Source organism: Stenella coeruleoalba (genome assembly GCF_951394435.1).
Source record: "Stenella coeruleoalba genome assembly, chromosome: 7".
NCBI lineage: Eukaryota > Metazoa > Chordata > Mammalia > Artiodactyla > Delphinidae > Stenella > Stenella coeruleoalba.
The window spans coordinates 15,877,736-15,897,260 of NC_137153.1; the positions used below are offsets into that span (position 1 = coordinate 15,877,736).

Sequence of the window (19,525 nt, forward strand, 5' to 3'; positions counted from 1 at the left end):
TCCAGACCGATTCAGTCTTTTTCACGGCGGCACGCCCTCAGCACAGATTTTTAAAGCTCACCCTGAAAGCCAAGGGCTCCTCTCCTTGGCCCAAGTCAAATGGCTCCTACTCTGATGGCCCATCTCCACCTGCCAGACACCGTGGGATATGGAGGCTGGGAGCCCGGGGCCTGATTCTGGCTCAGAGCTACTCCTCTGCCTTGTGACTCCAAATCATGGGGCAGGGGCCTGGCTCACACCTCCTCCCTGGGGGTGGGAAGGCCAAAGCGGATCAGAAGACTGCAGCCCCAAGACTGCAGCCCCGGCAGGGGAGGCGCTGCCGTGTGGGCCTTTTAGGTGAATGTGAGAACCGTCTTTCTAGAAGGTGAGTCACAGCCTCGCTCCGTTTAACAATCTCCCTCAGCTGCTGCAGGTTTACTTTCTTCCTCCTCTGACGAGCTGAGAGATAAGGTGCTGTTCTTGGGGAAGGAAGCTGAGAGTGTGCAGGAGGACTTGCCCCAGAGGGCTGGAGCCTAGGACGGGGTTGTGGTGGACGGGGCGGGGCGGGGCGGGGTCAGGGGGTGCCTGGACCCAAGGCTCACCCGCGTCTGCATGGGGACGCCCTCCGCCCCTCCAGACAGCCTGCGCTCAGAGAGGCCTGAGACCGGCTCTGTCCTTGCCAATCAGCAGGAGCTCTTGGGTGAGTCATTTAACCTCTGAGACTCAGGCTCCTCTGCGTAAAACGGGGACAAAAAGAAGTAATTACAGACCTGCAGTGAGGAGTAAGTGAGATAATAGAGGTGGAAACATTTCATACATGGTGAGACACTGTACAAAGTCAACGCTTTTATGATGAACTTGTTTGCATGGACTTAGGGCGTTGAAGTAGCCTCTCTTCCAGTCCTGAACTAGCAGTCAGCAGCCCCGTGTCTGAGCCTCTCTGAGCCTCAGTGTCGCCTTCTGAGGCCGCCTCAAGGGGAGGGGTCAGCACTGACATCGTTCCAATCCTTCCTGCAGGCCTCACACCAGCCAGCAGCTTCTCACCGCCTGCCCTTCCCTGTGAGGAGAGGGCTCTGTCCCGCATCCGCTCCGGTCTTCAATCTGCCTTCACCTCCAGCACTGATAGATCTTCTTGGCAAAGCTGCCTCCAAAGATTCCTGCTAACGCTTGTCTGTTCCTGCATCTTGCAAAACATGGCGCCCACGGCATCTTAAACCCAGATTGTCTGCAGCTGCTCCGGTGGACACTGCAGCTTCGCCCTCCTCCCTCTGGACTCCGGGAGCTGCGCCCGTCCTAGCGATGCCCTCGAGACCCTCGGCCCCAGCTGGGTGAGACCCTTCCAGAGCAGGACCCGACCTTGCCACCCACCAAGACTCCCACGGTGCCCTCCACCACCTCCCATGTCTGGCTGCCCAGGCAGGTTCTAGAATGTCTGTGCCCCAGAGCCGAGGAGAAGACGCAGCCAGTGGGGAAGAAGGGCCGGCAGGCGCAGCCCCGCCTCCCGATGACCACCTCCGGAGCCTGAAAGCCCTCACGGAGAAACTGAGGCTGGAGACCCGCAGGCCCTCCTACCTGGAATGGCAGGCCAGGCTGGAGGAGCAGACGTGGCCCTTCCCGAGGCCGGTGGCCGGGCAGCGGGCCTGTGTGGAAGAGGGGCCCCCAGGCCCCCCAGAAGCGCCCAGGCGGCATCCTCAACCTCATGGGATGGCCAGCCAGGATGATGGGGCCCCGTGCACGGGCAGGCTGGAGGGCTTCGAGAGCATCGATGAAGCTATAGCCTGGCTCAGGAAGGAACTGGTGAGTAAGAGGCTGTCCCTCCAGGAAGCCCCAGAAAAGATGCCATTCTCTCTCTGTCTCTGTCTCTGTCTCCACCCCTCTGTCTCTCTGTCTCTCCCCCATCTCTGCCCCTCCCAACGGCACATTTTCCTGTTTAGTCAAAGCTGGGCCTCATTACTGTGTGGGTATATGTGGTCCATGTGCCCATCAGCCCCCAACCACAGGTGCTTGTGCAGAGCCTGAGCCCATGTTTTTTATTTTTAGTTTGTTGGCCACGCCTTGCAGCATGTGGGATCTTAGTACCCCGACCAGGGATGGAAGCCTCACTCCCTGCATTGGAAGTGTGGAGTCTTAACCACTGGACTGCCGGGGCAGTCCCCCTGAGCCTGTGTTTTGAAGGTGTCCCCAGCGCCACTCCTGGCATCAGAGTCCCATACACTCCTTCCTGGACTGTGACTGCCCCTCTTCCTCTCTGAATTCCTGTCACCCTGCCACCTGCCCAAGCTGCTGGCCGCTCCTGTGGCCCTTCATTCAGCAGCCACCCCCTGCCCCACGGCGCCGCTCTGGGCAGCGGGGCCGCGTGAGGCAAGCACAGGGCAGCGCGGGCGCTGCTGTAAGCAGCTCGGGCTCAGCCCAGCAGCGCTCTGCCCACACTGACGGGTGTACAGGGAGCTGCCCAGGGGCAGCGTGGCTGATCAGGCCTGGCGGGGGTGAAGGCTTTGGGCTGAGGCTCGGGGGCTGAGTAGGAAACTGCCCAGACGTGACAGCTGGGAGGGCATCCAGGTGGAATAAGTGTGAGCATTGGGCGTGCGTTGGGAGCCGGGGGGCCAGCAGCTCGACCTTTTTTCTGCCCACGGGCACGGCAGGCTCCCATCAGGGGCGTCGCTCAGCACATGAGAAGGGGGTTGGTGTGCAGAGCTGTGCGCCCGTCGCCCGGGGGAGAATCACTGGTCCTGGGCATGGTGGTGTCTCAGCAGAGCCAGGTGTGACGCTAATCGTGTGCTTTCAACTCCTGCCCCACCCAGCCCGTCACCTGCGGCCCAGGTCACAGCTGCCCAGCCGGGCCACTCTGGCCACAGGTGAGCCAGCAACCGAGGGCCAACCGCCTTCCAGAGCCTCCAGTAGCTCCTGGTCCCGCAGGGTAGGCAGAGGCCTGCCTGGTTTGCTGGGCAGAATCCTGAAAAATAAATCCCCTTTGGGGCCTGGAATTCCTTGTGAGTTAAGGTAAAGAACTGGGGCCAGGAGGGCTCAAGGACTCAAGCATCTGATTAATCAGACATCTTTTTCGGTTTTAATCTTTGATGTTGAGACTGTTTCTCAAAACACGTCTCCACTGGTAACTGGAGTGTTAGTTGCTTGCAGAGAAGACGCGGCCGCTGGGGATTCGCGCTGCGTCTCCAGACTCCCCAGCGCCACTGGGTGCTCTCAGGGCGTGTAAGAGGCGAGGACGGATGGACACGAAGCTGCTCTTTAAATCCTTGAGGCTGCACTGCTTTGATTTGTTTTCATAAAGAGGAACAAAAAAATAGTCCCATCAGTCAAGGATTCAATTAGCTGGCATTGGGTTCATTTGAGGTTTGATGGCTTCTGGGAGTGGAGACTTTTACTTCTAAGTAGGTTAGCATCCCGCACGGGTCCCCGTTGGGGGTGGAAATCAGAGAAGGAATTTCCTGGATGTGAACCAGTAGGGCATTCTCTCAAGTTGTCCCCCACGTCCGCCGGAGGAGAGCCGCCCCTCAACCCTGGCTGTATGTTACACTTACCTGGGAAGCCTTGAAACCCCCAAATCCTAGACCACACCCCAGACCAGTCAAACCAACATCTGGGGGTGGGCCCGGGCATCAGTAGTTTTTCAAGCTATTCTCAAAGTGCAGCCTGGGTTGAGAACCACTGCCATAGACCTACAGGCCGTGCTCATTTTTCTTGCCAAGCCCATTGCAAGCCAAGCAGCGCGAAGTGCCCCGGCCGGAGTGCACTGGCTGAGGGGAGGAAGGTGGATCAGGCCAAGGGCACCCGGGGGTGACGTATGGAGTCATACTCCACAGGCAGGGAGAGGAGCGTTAATCGTCAGGACTAACGTGGGTGCCTAAGGCTGTTGTAAATAAGTACAGTGAACATCGGCATTATTAATAATGCTTCATATTTGCGTATTTTCCCCCTTTCCATGCCACTTCTCTGTGCTGCCGAAGGTGGGTAATAAGCATAATAATAATAATAATATCAAGATTTGTTACCAACTGAGTGACTACCGTGTGCCAGGTGTTTCACATGCATGACTTAGCTCTTCTGAGTGTCACATCACCTTCCTGTTGCCCCATTTTACAGAAGAGGAAACTGAGGCTCAGAGGGGAATGTAGCAAAAAGTGAGAGGGTAGAAATTTGACCAGTGGCCTGTCTGGTTGCCTCGCCCAGGCTCTTCTTAGCCACTGTACTACATAGTGTCTTCCAAAGGCAGTTGATTTTGTGCCATGACTTCACAAAGATGTTGGCAGTCGATAGGTGAGGCAGAGGGAGAAACAAAATTGAGAGTCCAGCCCTCACGCTGTGGTCTCTTTTGTTCCTACAGCAGACCTGTGCAGTTGCTGTTATGTCTCCATTATACAGATGAGTAAACTGAGGCTCGTAGAGTCAGACGACCTGCCTAGAATTATATGACTAATAACTGGTGAACTCAGCCTTCACCAGTGAGAGTACAGCTTTGGGGAGAAAGGCAGGGGGTGAGAGGTGTCCCTCCCACAGGGCCCCATCGGGCAGGCCTCCTCCAGCTGCAGGTAGAGAAACTCTCAGAGCAAAGACTCTCCAACTCTAATGGGAAGATTCTGATCTTGTTAAAATGAAGATTCTGATCTTACAGGTCTGGGATGGGGTCCATGATTCCAAATTTCCAACAAGCGCCAAGGTAGTGCTTGCTGTACTGCTGGTCCACGGACCACACTTTGAGAATCAAGGACTGAAAGGCAGGCAAGACTGGGGTCAGAGAACCAAGAAGGGTCCTCAGAGGGAGCCCCCAAGGGTCCCCAAGCCTGTGCCCTAAACCCTGTCCCTGCTGTAACTGTCCTCTGGGCTTGGGCTCAGCCAGTGGGCTCCGGGGATGAAGCCACATCGTCCCACACCGAATGGTCCAAGAGCTGAATTAGTTCAGAAGACTTTAAGTCTGAGGTCAGAGCAGCCCAAATGCAGACCAGCAGGCAGGCCAACTGAAATGTGCAGTTCTGCCCGCTTCTGAGATTAAACAGTAACAAAGGCGACCTATAAAATCCTTTGACTGACTTGAAAACAGAGTCGAACATTTGATCAACACGCCCACGCTCCTGTTTTGACTCTCAGTCGAAACATTAAACTTCAGGTCATTGTTTTCCCTAATTCATCATCTGTTAACTCACTGAAGGTGTCATTACAAATTAACCTGTTTTTTAAAAATAGTGATTTCAAAAGTGGTTTCAAATAACCTTTGTTTTATTTTAAGCCCAGAGTCAAGTTTTCTCTATACCGGGGCAGGCGCTCTCTACCAATTTATCAGACCCGTGTGCAAATTTGTCTTTTCTCTTGGTGTGGCCAAGGAAACGTGAAACATCTGTAATTCAGTCAACTGTGTAGCTGTTTGCCCCACATGATGCCGTACTCAACTGGCTGGGAGTTCGGGGTCAGTCGTGGGTTTGTGCCCTGAACGGGTCTCTGACCATCAAGGGCTTATAGCGGAGCCGTTGATGAAACCAGCGAGGTTCTTCTTGACAGCGCTGACCCTCCTAGAGGCAGGCGATGTCGGGTCTGGAAGGATGGGCGGTCCAACCCTATCTCCTAGGAGGTTAGCTCAAAGGCAGAGAGCGACTGCCTGAATCTCGGCTTACTTCCAAGGCCAGAGAGGGTCCTAGCAGCTCCCTCGGGGTCCACCCTTCCTCTCAGCTTTCACTGCAGGGAAAGTGCAGTCACTCCTGACACCCCCAGGGACCTGCACGTAGAGGGTTTTCCTTCAGAGTAACATGTTGGGGGTACAAGGAAGGTGGGAATCCTTAAGCCCTGTTGGCAGTGCTCCTTCAGCCAGGAAGGCTTGACCTTCAGCTCCCTGTGTATTCAGGAAAGGTGTCACCATCCGGCCACGGCAGGCAGGGCTGCCGCCTCTGTGCTCGGCAGCTTCGGGCCGCCTGACTCCCCAGGCTGAGACCCAGCATCGTTTACTGGGGAGACCGACTCAGAGCCTAGCGAAGTGGCCCTCTGCAGCTCTGCTTGATCCAGGCTGCTCCCGCTGCCCGATGCCACAGCCTCCAGCTTTCCACCTTCAGGGTAGCCTCACTAGGTCCAAGGGGCCTGGAGTGGGGCTGGGGCAATGCTTCAGGAAGGGGTGAGCTAGAAAGGATGTGGCCCTGAAGCTGTGGGTCTCAGCCCTCTTGCTGAGCCTGAAATTCAGAACACGTCACAAACCTCTGATTGCGTTGGGCCCCAGAGCTTGCAGCCCAAGAGAAAGAGGGACACTCCCTTCTGCCTCTCTCTTTAGTCCTGCTAAAACGCTCCCCTTGCCAACATGAAGGATAAAGAAAAGGGAGAAATCGTCTACTTGGCCTGTGCGGTGCCAAAACCAAAACCAAAACAGAACATTCCAGCTCCCTAAGGCGTTGTCTTTGCGGCGAGAATCCCTGGCGTCAACAGGTATTTTTCTTTTAGCCTCATGCAGGTGTTTGATCCCCACAGACAGAGCCCCCCGCCAAAAAGGTGTTTATGGTTGTTAGAAAAAGGGAAAGGAAATCTGACAAGTTTTAATTATTCTAAGGCCTGCCATGGCAGGAGGCCCGTAGCCCTGGACCCAGCTGGCCTCTCCGGGTTAACCCTCTCTTGCCTGTGCCGCCCGCTTGACAAGCACGTGACTGGTGTGTCCGGGCACAGCCCTCTGAGGCCAGTGTTATCCACTGCTGCTGAATGACAGTTCGAGCTCACTGAGCATCTTCTGATGGGGATGGAGGTGAGAGGCGTGAGGGTGATAGCCACGTTAACCCCGCCCATCTGGGGGAGCATTTTATGGTCCTCAAGGCACGTTTACATACAGTATCTGAGTGAGACGGCTTGGAGGTATTTGCTATTCCCGTTTTACAGATGAGAAAACTGAGGCTCAGAAAGATGATGAGCCCGAGAGTCAGAGAGGTTAAGTGACTTGCCCAGGGTCACATGTAAGGGTGTGGCTAAGCCAAGACACAGACCTGCATCTCCTGGCTCTGGACCCAGATCTCTTTCCTTTGTACTGGGTACAGGTGCTCACATCAGATGTTCAAATCAGTGGGCCCATGAGTTGTCAAAAAGCCTGCATTTGAAACTCTGCTGATTTCAGAATGGGGGGACTTCCCTGGTAGTCCAGTGGTTAAGACTCCTACCCTCCAATGCAGGGGGCACAAGTTCAATCCCTGGTCGGGGATCTAAGATCATGGCACGGCTGAAAAAAAAAAAAAATCAGGCCTTGATTTTAGAACGGGACATGTGTAAGGGGTCACAGAGAGTTATTAGCAACGCCTCATAACAACCCTATGCCAGGAATGGGGGCAGCCTTGCCCGGTCCATAATGAGGATAATACCTTGCTCAGAGCTAGCCAGGGGGCTGCTGGCTGAGCTGGGGTTTGATGCACTAGAGTTTCTAGCCCAGGTGTCACTTTGCCCGAGGCTAGGTCTCCTCTGCATAGCAGGGGCTTTCCACCCATCCACTCCTGCCAGGGGAAGCCTATCTCGTTAATCTAGCCAGATACTGCCCTTTAGCAGTTACTAAAGAATTGCTAAACAAAGGGGCCTACAAAGGAAATACTCCAAAACATCAATGACCTTTATTTCTGGGAGCTGATGTTATCCTTTGGACTTTTCTGTAGTTTCTGAAATTTCTAAAATAGAAATATATATGATTAGGGAGAAAAAAAAGATTATAAAAGTAAAAGACAAAAGACGGGAAAGAACTAAGGTCCTCTTCTTGCCAGTGTAATTGGCACACATGCCTCCCCTCATAGCTTCCAGGTTAAATAAGGCATCGGATCTCCTAGAAAAAGATAAAAAATGGGATCTGCCATTGCTAGACATCCCCCACTCGGCATTAGGTGGGACCAGTGGGATGAAGGTGGCTCCGAATCAGGAGATCCTGCCTGCTTTCCATCTCTTGGCCACCTTGCAATGCAGAGAAGAGGATGGGAGAGGGCAGGGCCAGAGGCCTGATGGCCGCACTTAACCAGAAGAACAGCGCGAGGTGGTCCTGGGGCTGTAAGAGGCAGGCGGGCGTCCTTCGATCCAACTTGTTCGTTCAGTACGAGCTGTGTTGACCAAATGCCTGGGCTTAGGTGCTGGTGCCGGTGGGGACAGGGCCCTTGTCTTTATGGCGCCCCCCCTTTGTGGATGAGACAAACATGTAAACAGTGACACCGTGAGACAAGAGCTATGCTAGAGGAACAGTAAATGTAGTCCCCAAATGCTTTGGGGTGTGAGGCCCATGTGGAGCGGTCACCGAGGGCCAGGTACGGTGGACTTTGAAATTAACCAAAGGAAGTACACATCCCTAACTTCCTTAGCAACCAGATCCACGTCTCCAAGGCTTGACATTAGCCTTCTCCTTATTCCCATTCCCATTGTCCTGTGATAATTAAAACCCAGCTCCTCGGAGGGGCACCCTCCCAGCTGTGGTAACCACCCTCCAGGCTAGTGTGTAGTAACCGCTGGATCAGGCTCCCAGCCCTCTGTGGAAATTCAGATGCCGTAAGGCTGGGACTTCACATGTGCCTGCAGGTGATTCTAATGTGACAGGGCCCGTAACTGGTCACAGGTGGAGTCGGCAAAGCATGCAGTTTGTAACTAGATTAGACGTCCAGTCAAGTTCTACGTCATCCTGGCTGTGTGAGTTTAGGAAACCCCGTTAGCCTGGCCCTCGGTTTTGTCATTGTAAAGCGGAGATTATACATCCTACCCGGCAGGGGGTTGTGACGGGACAGCGAGGCGGGCACAGAGGGCAGAGGGCACCTGCTGGGCTCCCGAGGTGGGCAGGCACTATGCACGCACATCCATGTGCCTCTTCTATGCTGGCACTAACACCACCCCCATTTTATGGGTGAGGAAACTGAGGTAAAGTGACTCGCCTGTGGTCAACCAGCAGAGCAGGGATTGGAGCCCAGATCTGCCGGCCTCAGAACCCCTGCTGCCCAGCCAGGGGCTCCCGAGGTCAGAAGAGGTGAAGGCGCATCGTGCTTCACGAGGCTTTGGGCCGTCAACACCTCAGACGTAGTTCGTGAGTTGAGCAGTCAACTCGCTGTCTCAACTCCTGGAACTCTGGGCCGTCGTTCTCCAATGCTTCCCGATTCTACACTCTTTCAGGCACTCTCCTGCCTCTGAGAAGGACACTCGTTATCCTGACACAGAGGGTGGCACACAGGGTCTCGGGACTGTTCACGGCCGAGGTGCCCCTGGGCTGGACTGTCTGTTTCCGAGGGGTGTGTTATTTTACAGGCTCTGGACCCACCCTTGCCCCAGGGCTCCTCCAGGGGCTGAAAAGCCGGCACTGCCCCGAGGTGTTGGCCGCGTCCCCAGGCTCAGGCGTGAGCCAGACTCAGCCAGCAAGCTGACAAAAGCCAGGGAAAGGCCACCGAGGCTCCCTCCAGGTGGCTAAGCCCTCGGCAGCCGGGAGATGGTTTCCAGAGCTGCACCGAGGGTCTGGCACTCGGGGGGCACCGCTCCCGACCGCTGGCAGGGCCAGGCCAGGCCCCAAGGTGCCCAGGAGCCAGGGAGGGGCCCGGGTGGCAGGCGGCCCTGGCTTCTCTACCTCCCACGTGGCTCCCCGCAGGCCGGGCTCCCCACCCCACCCCCGGCACAGGGACTGAGGAGGACAAAGCCTCCTCCTGCCAGAGCAACTGCTTCGCGCAGTGCTGGTTACAACTATGGACGGAGCCATCGGTGCTCAAGCAGGAAGGAACCCAAGGGGTGGTGAGCCTTCATTTTTCAGCCAGAGACGGAGATGGGTGGAGAGGTCCTGCGAGTGTCCACTAGCAGCTGCTGCTCGGGGGCTCCCCCTGCCCTCTCTAGCCTCTCCCACGCTCGGCCGGCGGCCCCACGTCGGTGCTGGACACACTGCATGGCGCTTAGCAGTTCCCACGTTTTCCTGAGCACCCAGGGTGTACTCGGACTCACCCCCTAACTCTGGCACGTGAAGGGGAGCCAGGTCACGGACGCCCCACGGGCACAGCAGACACCCTCCTGAGATGGGCTCTGAGTCCAGCCCAGCACTGAGGCTGCTGTGAGGCCCCTCCCGGGGTGAAGCCCAAACCATTATTCCCTCTAAGGAGGCAGGTTCCAGGGTAACGGAGCGTGAAATGACTTGGGAGAGCTAATGGCCTTGCTCACACTTGCAGAGAACAGATTTGCTTCACTTCCTTTGGAAGGCACAGGTGGGAATCTATATATAGAAACTGCAGGTGCAGGGGCACCTTAATCACTCATAGGAGACCTAGTTCCACAGGGCTCGCTTCCTGACTCTTGGGCAGTGAGGGTTCCTGGCTGGTTCCTGGGCTCACTTGGTGTCAGACGTGAAACTCCCAGCCCATCCGTTTCCAAGCCGGGGAGCCCAGAGCCCAAGAAAAGTCTAGAAGTCCCCACACAGGTGCTCCAGGGGTCTTCTGGGGGCTCCCTAAGGATGCCAGGCACCTCAGCCCTGTTCCATCACATTTGACAAGGGCCCTGGCTAGAGCTGATCTCCACGCAACCCCTTAATGAAGTGCTACTCCTGCCTGTGCTGGTGGGCGCTCCCTGCAGGTGGAAGTTCAGAAGGCAACCCAAGGAGCTCACGGCAGAGCAGGAAGTGCGGGGGCGGGGGGGTCTCGTCTCTGTCTACTCTCTCGTCTAGAGACACCCTAGCAGGAGAGGCGGGGGGCCAGCCCTCCCTGCAGTCTTGCTTGGGGCTCAGGGGGAATAGCTGTGCTGTGGGCCCCACTCCAGCAGCCTGGCACAGGGGAGCACCATCCTGGGGCTAGCCGTTGCCCAGCAAGGCCCCCACTTGCTGTCCAGGGCAGTGGCAGGGAAGTTGGGGAAGTTCCCAGCCCACCCTGCGGGCCTGAACCCATCGTGTCCAAGCTGAGGACACCCCTGACTGGGAGATGCCTCCACGGCAAATGCTGAGGTGCTTCGGTGTTCCTGGCTCTGTGACTCTGGACAGACCACTTGGTGAGAAGATGCCAGTACTGCCCTATCAGCCCAGCCGGCCGTACTTGGTATTGATAACAATGGGAAGGGCGACACAGGTGTCAGGTGTGAGCAATCACCCCCAAAGTGTGTGGGAAGCATGGGCTGGTGACTAGTTCTGCTCCAGGCAGTTGGGGAACGAAGGAGAATCACGCTGTCCTCCAGAACTCCTAAACCTAGTAGGAGAGATAAGAATGTCTTATGGGAAATAAGAAAAAATAACTGACGGCTTAGCTCTATGAAGAATGGATAAAGTGGAACTAATATTTGTGGAACCCCGTGTCCTGGACCAAGTGTCTTATATATGTTTTATTTATTTAATTCTCAGAACAGGCAGGCATTATTATTGCACCCATTTCACAGATGAGGAAATTGAGGCTCAGGCAGCTTGAGCAACTTGCCGAGAGGGGCACCTCCAGTGAGTGGTGGTGAAGGACTTTGGACCCACAAGCCGATGCTCTGTTCATTCTACTCGAGGCCTCTCCCCAGGCCTGGAGGGCAGCCTGGGTGGGAAAGTCAGGGATGGTGTCCTAGGATTGTCCCACCTGTGTAAAATCAAGACCTGGCTCTAGGAGAATTGAATTCATTCATTCATTCATTCGATCAATGCCTTTTTTTTTTTTAACTTAAAAAATATATTACTTTATTCCAACTTGTGTTTCCACCTCAGCCATGCCTTTTGAGCACCAGGCCTAATCTCTCCTGCGTGTTTTACTGTCTGGTGAGGAGACAGGCAATGCTGTGTGTAGGTGTTGCCGTAAGAGGTACCTACGGTTGGGGTGTCACCCAGCCTGCAGGGTTGGGGGGCAAGGGCTGAGCTGGGCACGTGGATGATGGCGTGGGAAGGAGTGGTTCTGGGGGAGGGGACACAGACCCAGCGTGGCTGCCACAAGGCACCAGGGGCTCAGAATGGGAGTTCAAGGCTGGAGAGAGCAAGGGAGCCAGGAGGGCCGGTTGTACCTTTGAAAGGTTTGAAGAAGGGGAGAAACCTGGCTGCTGGCCTCTTGGCTGCAGGGCTGAGTGCAGAGAGTGGGAGGGGGGCAGGGAGGCGTGAAAGGATGCTGAGGTGCAGGCTGACAAGTGAATGTGGGTGTGCTCATCTGGGCCTGTCTTTCCCGTCTCTCCCCTCTCACAAATTCCTTTCTTGGGTGTACGGCTTCTAGGGCTCCCTCATGTCCAGGATGCAACCTTATGAGGTGGGGGGAGGTGACGAGCATCCTCTTTCCACAAAGGGGTCACATCTCCTGCCCCGGGCCACTCGTCTCCTAATAGGCTGGACTGGGGACTGTCTTCATCCATTCAGGCCGCTGCAGCAAACCATCTCCAACGGGGTGGCTGATAAACGACTGACATTCAATTATCACAGCTCCGGAGGCTAGAAGTCTGGGGTCAGGGTCCCAGCATGGTCAGGGGAGGGTCGTCTTCCGAGTTAAAGACTTCTCGCTGGGTCCTCACATGATGGAAAGGGACGAGGGGACTCTCTGGGGGTCTCTTTTTTTTTTTTTTTTTTTTAATGCGGTACGCGGGCCTCTCACTGTTGCAGCCTCTCCTGTTGCGGAGCACAGGCTCCAGACGCGCAGGCTCAGCGGCCATGGCTCACAGGCCTAGCAGCTCCGCGGCATGTGGGATCTTCCCAGACCGGGGCATGAACCCGTGTCCCCTGCATTGGCAGGCGGACTCTCAACCACTGCGCCACCAGGGAAGCCCCCTGGGGTCTCTTCATAAGAATAGTAATCCTATCGTGAGGGCTCTACCCGCATGGCCGCATCACCTCCCAAAGGCCCACCTCCTAATACCAGCACATTGGGCTTTAGGGTTTCAACATATGAATTTGAGGGGGACACAAAGATTCAGACCAAAGCAGAACCCAGAGCCTCTGGGGGCAGCCCTGGGGGCCTTCAGAAGGCACCACACTGTCCTTCCCAAAGGTCAGCCTCCCCTGTGCAGGCGGCAGCTTGGCCTAGGACCTTCCAAGTTTGCAAACCGAAGACTTTATCATATAGTATGTAGAGCTTGACTCTTGCCATTGGCGGCGGAGAGTCCCTGCTGGGGCCTGAAGCACCCCCTGCTCTCTGTCCTGGCTCTGGGGCTCTGCTCCGACTTTCCCTCCCAGCAGACAATGGCTCCAGGGGCATCAGGAGAACCCAGATTCAGCCTGTCCCTGCCCCAGCGCCAAGATTGGGGCTGCAGAGCAAGCGGAGGCCGAAAAACATGTTCCAGCCTCTGCCTGAGTCAACGGCATCCCCTGGAAATCAATTCACAAACCCAGTTTGGTTTCTAGGACGTATTTGAAAAAAAAAATTAAATTTTCCCAGCATCTGAGGTTGTCATCCAGCAGCACACCTCAGTGACAACCCTCACGGTCTTTCCTCACAGCACGTCTCTGGCTCTTTCTCAGAGGCCAAACCCAAGATCAAATAACGAATCATGGTTTATCCAGGCTTCTATTTCTACACAATGCTGATTAAAACAATAACTGGACGTTTAGTTGAGTTAAGTCATGAGACAGGTTATGAAAACTCTTTCCATGGTTCAAGATGAAGTCTCATAGAGAAGGGAGCATGTTCCGAGAAAACGGCCTGGATTTTATACCCAGTTTCTCTTCAGCATCGATCAGAGGCTCATTGTGGCTGTTGGGCTGGGATAGCTTAGATTCCAGCCTCAGAAATCGGGATTGAACAAAATGCCCTTGATCACCTTGGGATTTTTGTTTTCCTGTCTGCCTGGATACTGTCCATTCCAAGAGCTGTAAGAAGCAAATAGATCATAAGTAATGCACCATATAAACAACAATATTGGCCAAAGAAAAGTAAGAATTTCACCATGTAGGACCTTTCTCTCCAGGCCTAGGTGCAGAATGTTGAAATTGGGAAGGGCCCAATAAAGTTTTGAGCCTTTATTAAAAAGACTTAGATGCTGGCCCTAAAACCTGGCCCTGGTGACTCAGCTATCAACATGAGTTTAATGCTCTCCCTGGCAAAGGCTCAGCTGTGGGATATGCCGATTTCAATCCCCCCTCCCAGGGTGGCCTGTTTCCTCTGCAGGGTAAAGTTACTTGTAGGATTCTCAGAGGCGCTGCCTGTAACTCCAGCAATCCTCTAATTGCGGTATAGTATTTGGTGAAAGGGTGTGTTGCCACGGGGTGAGAAAATACACACACCACGGGGGTGGCAGCTGACCCGTGGCCCTGTTGCAATAGCTTGGCTGTAGCCAACGTGTTTGATTCTCTGAGTCAGATAAGAATGGCTCTTAGGAGAGGCTGGTTGTTTCTAAGGTGGAAGGTGAAACCCCAAGGGAGGGAAGAAGTAACTAAAGGTGGTCATCAAGCTGCTCTGCAAGAGGAAGAGGGAGATTTCTTGGGTTTTGCTTGAAGGGATAAGGAGGCGTGAGGGGCGGTGAGGCTCTGAGAGTGGGGAGGGGCTAGAAAGGGGGCATCAGGGAGGGTGGCGGTCGGGAAACTCAGGACAGAAGAATCTAAGTGTGTAGGTGGTGTCTCTTTATCCGAGTGATGTCTCTTTATCCGAGTCCCATGGATCACTAGTGATTTCCTGGAGAATTAAAAGAGGGGCTGACTCCTGCCTCTGGACTGGCTGGAATAAAAATATTTACTGGCTGCAGTAAAATGGTGCAGAGAACAGTATGGCGGGTCCTCAAAAAATTCAACATAGTATTAGCATAGGATCCAGCAATTCCACTTCTGGGTATACTTCCAAAAGAAGTGAAAGCAGGGACTTGAACACGTACTGTGCACCTGTGCTCATAGCAGCATTATTCACGAGAGCCAAGAGGTGGAAGCAGACCAGACATCCATCCATGGATGAAAGGATAAGCCAAAGGCGATGTATACGTTCCGTGGAATGTAATTCAGGCTTAGAAAGGAAATTCCAACATGTGCTACAACGTGGATGAACCTTGAGGCCATTATGCTGAGAGAAATATGGCAGTCACAAAACGGTAAATACTGTACTGATTCCACTTACACAAGGTAATTGGATAGTCAAATTCACAGAGACAGAAAGTAGAATAGTGATTGCCAGGGGCTGGGGGGAGGGAAAATGGGGAGTTATTATTTAATGGAGACAGAGCTCCAATTTTGCAAGATGAAAAGAGTTCTGCAGATGGTTGGTGGTGACAGCTGCACAGCAATGGAAAAGTACTTAATGCCACTGAACTGTACGCTTCAAAATGGTTAAGAGGGTAAAATTTTATGTTCTGTGTACTTTGACACAATTGAAAAAATCCTGGGGGGAAAAAAGCCTCTTAGCCCTGTACGTTTTGCTTAGGTTTCTTCGGGGGCTGAGAAAACTCATTTCTATATGGATTTGGCTTGACTACAGTGGAGTTACCTCTTAAGCGGGGACTCAGTTTAGGGTTTAAGTGTGGAGTCCCCCTTGGAAAATTCCTGTGTGGCCCACAGAGTAGGTGGGAAGGGGGCCAACGCTGCTGCTTTTCCTTGTAGCCCTGGAACAAACACTGTGTCTTTGAGCATCAGGTGCAACGTGGATTTACATTCATGAGTCATAACGAAATACGTCTTGCAAGCCAGTCCTAGGGTGGGCTGCTCACGCTGTGGTGGGCCCTCAGGACCAAGCTTAGTGAGGAAACAGAATGATCAGCCTCTTCTGGTGTTGGGCTCCAACAAGTGGAGGGACATGCATCACCTTCCCCACAGGAAGCCGTTTCCTTCCCCTCATGCAGAGGCGAACGCCTCCAAGCTCAATGGGCGTGTGAGGTGTCTCCACCGAGGTGGCCTTTGTCCAGCCCAAGGACAGACAGATGCCTTACTATCAAACCACCCCCCACACACCTTTCAGCTGACTCTGATGGGTTTTCAACACTAAATTGTTCTCTGACCTTGGACCAGACCTACTGGCCATAGAAAAATGGCCCCTTCCCCCCACCAGGCCTCCCTGCTGACCACATCTCACAGGTACTTCCAGACACCTGCTCAAAACTGAAATTCTCCAACTTAAAAGGATCTTTTCAGATTGAAGATGCAATCCCTGAGGCCAATGCCTTGGTTCAGATCCGAGCCGTAGGGTTCCTAGCTTTCAAAGAGAACCATCTTCAAATTACAGGATACCCCAAAGAGAAGTGGTTCAAGGCAAACTCACAGAAGACCATATTAAATAAAGCAGTGGTGTGAGCCGGCACTGGCTTTCAGACGAATTGGACCCCCATCTCCTACAGAAGGGCTTAGGCAGCACCTAGCCCAGTTCTAGGCATGGCTGGAGGCTCCAAATAAGTGAATGAATGACCAGCTGCCCTCTGGTGAGCCCGCCAGCGTTGATTTGGCACTATTCTAGATCAATACAATTTCTGATTGGCAATACATTTGGGTTGTGATGCCCAAGGATTGAGAAGTAAACTAATGAACAGGACGCTATGAATTTTAACCCCGTTTTCCATTAAACACTTTGCTGATCCCCGGGCAAGTCTTTCTATCTTGGTTTTTCTCACTTATAAACTCTGTATAAGAGAGATCTGTAGAAGTACATCAAAACATGGAAGAGAGAAAACAGAGCAATGAAATGCTTACTGGTGAAGTCGCTAATTTTTCTACCCCGAAATGCACTTGGTTCCAAGGCCGAATTCTTAAATGTTTAAAATGCATTTAAGACAGACATTCTTAAGAATGCAGACATTCTTAAATGTTTAAAAAACAATGTGACGGCATACCCACCACCCAACATAAGATACAAAACATCATCAATAGAGTTGAAGCCCCTGAATACCTTCCCCAAGTTCAGTCACTGCTTCCTGCCCAAAGGCAACCGTGCTCCTGAATCTGGACAAACGTGATAACCACTGCGCTACAGAAATGACGCCTGAATTTGGTGTTTATCATTCCTGTGCAATTCTTTATACCCTTACTCCATTTATATATATATATATCTGTAAACAGAGAGACAGCTGGAAATACCTTTAAGCCAGGACTGACACGCATGTCTTCCAGAAGGATTTTGACACAGTATCTAGCTTAGCACAAAGGATTGTTTGCCAAGCACATCCTTATTTGTCACCTCACTCTCTGTGTCTTTTCACCTCCCTGAGCTGGGAACGGGCTACTCTCTCTAGGTGGACCCCAAATGGTGATGCAAGCCCTTCATTAGGTCTCCTGTTAACGGGCCTGGGCCCGTCCGGGACTATGGAGCTGAAGCACCGACCCCCCACCCCTCTCCCCGGCCCAGCTCGGCGCTGATGCCTCCCCCATCTTCCCTTGCAGACGGAGATGCGGCTTCAGGACCAGCAGCTGGCCCGGCAGCTCATGCGCCTGCGCAGTGACATCCACAAGCTGAAGATCGAGCAGACCTGCGACCTCCACCGGCGGATGCTCAACGACGCCACCTACGAGCTGGAGGAGCGGGACGAGCTGTCCGACCTCTTCTGCGACGCCCCGCTCGCCTCCTCCTTCAGTCTCTCCGCGCCACTCAAGCTCATTGGGGTCACCAAGATGAACATCAACTCCCGCAGGTTTTCTCTGTGCTGAGAAGCCCTAAACGGGGCGGTGGAGCCGGAATGAGGGTTTGGGAGGTGGACGGTGGGGGGCGGCGGGGGGCGGGGCGTGGGAAGGAAGCTGAGGCCCAGCTACCCGAGCGGGTCTCCCCGGAGGCAGGGCGTCCCCGGGACCTGTGACACGTGCTCTCAGGGCCCAGCTGTGGAGCTCAGTGTCCCCATGCCTGGCCCTGGTTTAATACCCAAAGAGTCCTGCAGAAGGGCTGCCGCATCCGCTGTTCAGTGAGACCTGGGTCCCCAGGGCACACGTCTCATCCTCCCCTTAGTGACCCACATTCCTGTTTCCGGAATCACTGGTGCTATGACCTGGGAACCCAAAGGGGGACCAAAGCTGTGATTCTTGCAGAAGGCTTCCCCAGGTGCACCGACCCCCAGGGGGAGGTGATTAGATGTTAGCCGCGCCCATGTCACTGTTGCTGTCCTCTAAGTACTGGCTCAAATTCACCCTAAGTGGGTGACTCAGCAGCCTCGACAGGGACCCACCAGCAAAGGAAGACCAAAAGGAGTAACACGTGGAGCTCGGGGAAGCAGGCGCCAGAGCCGCAGCCAGTGCCCCGGATGAGGTCTCCGACCTCGGCCCTACAAGTGCGGGGTACACTGCTTCCAGTGTGTGTGGTCCCACCAGTGTAGCTGGGGGGGAGCAGGCACACCCGCCCTCTGCTGCCCGTTCTGGCCACGCACACCAGTCCCAACCTCCAAAGAGCCCCTTTGCTGCCACGCTACAACCCTGGGGAGCACCTAGGAGTGGATTTCCCCGGGGAGGGGGGGGGCAGCAGAGGCCTCCTGGTGTATTCCGACGGTGTCACCTCCGTCACCTTCGTGCCCTCCCCAGAAGCTCGCCCTGAGCCTCCACTGAGATTCTGTGCCTGACTTAAACAACTAATTTTAATTGAATCAGACTGTTACTAACCTGTGGCTAACTTGTCAATAACTGTTTGATTTTTGTCCAAATGGCGAAGCCAGTGGGTAGGTCAAGTACAGAGGTTCAGGGTTTGATTTTAGAAGATTCTCCCTCAAGACAAGTGGGAGGATCGGCAAGGTAAGGACTGAGACCTCAGCAAGTTAGGAAGTTACCCCAGTAGAACGCCCCGTGCGGGGGGGTGGGGGGGTGGGCTGACCTTTGACCCATCTAGCCGAGCCCTCTGCGTCATAAGGGAGTGAGGCCGGGGAGGGGAGTGGTCTCCCTCGGGCTCCGCGGCTCTTTAAAGGCTGTAGAATATTGATGTGTTAATAATAATCATTGTTAATTACGCTACACAGATCACGTATCCATGAACTTGAACTCCAAAGACGGTACTAATGCTTTGCCAAACCCACGGACTGCCAACTGCCACTCTCCACTCACTCAGCGCCGTCACCGCCCCCGCCCCCCCCCCCCCCCCCCCCCCCCCCGCGCCGAGTTACCAGTCCTACTGCGTCCGGGTTCCACTGTCGATGTGAGGCGTCCTGTTGCTCTGTCTTTCATGCTTCGTCTTCCTGTAGAATTTCAATGGGGCCCAGGCATGCTCACACACACACACCGTGACCCACACTGGGGAGCGGTTGCTTTTCTCTTGTGGGCCAGGAGTGGGAGTTTGTGGATGGTCGGTCCCTAGTTAGAAAAGAATTTGGTGTTTTCTTGTGGCTTCCAAGAGCCGGAGGGTTTACGCTTCCTTCAAAGACGGTATTACCACGTAGCCAAGATCTGTTTTTCCTTCGGCTCTGAGCAGTGGCAGAAGTCTGAGGCGCAGAGCGTTTGTCCATGAAGAAGCCCTCGGTGGAAGGCTAGGCCTCCTCAGGCCGGCTCCTCCTCAGGAAGGAAGGAGGGAGGTTTTCTCTAGTTAGTTGATGCCTCTCCTCAGGGGTTCTGTCTGAGCGCTGCCAAGTCCTACAGAGGCGTGCCCACCAGCCGTCCTCCAGAAGAACCCTTGAGGTCTTGAGGTGGCCGGCCAGCCTGCACACACGCTCACTCTTCAGAGACGTGCACATACACACGCTTGAACCCACACAGGCAAGCGCATTCCACAACTGAAAAGAGGGCCAAACTGATTAGTTTTCTTTCTAGGAACCAGTCATTACAGTAACTAAAAAA

General features: G+C 54.2%; 1 protein-coding gene across 1 annotated transcript in view; it reads left to right on the forward strand.

The window, feature by feature from the left end:
* FAM167A (family with sequence similarity 167 member A) overlaps positions 1 to 18,802 on the forward strand; it is a 33,684-nt gene extending 14,882 nt beyond the window's left edge. Inside the window, exons 3-4 of the mRNA XM_079926951.1 lie at positions 997 to 1,776; positions 17,165 to 18,802. Coding sequence (XP_079783077.1) covers positions 1,408 to 1,776; positions 17,165 to 17,428 — 633 coding nt within the window. The 5' untranslated portion in view covers positions 997 to 1,407 and the 3' untranslated portion in view covers positions 17,429 to 18,802. The remainder of the gene's footprint in view (positions 1 to 996; positions 1,777 to 17,164) is intronic.
* Positions 18,803 to 19,525: the final 723 nt, after the last annotated feature.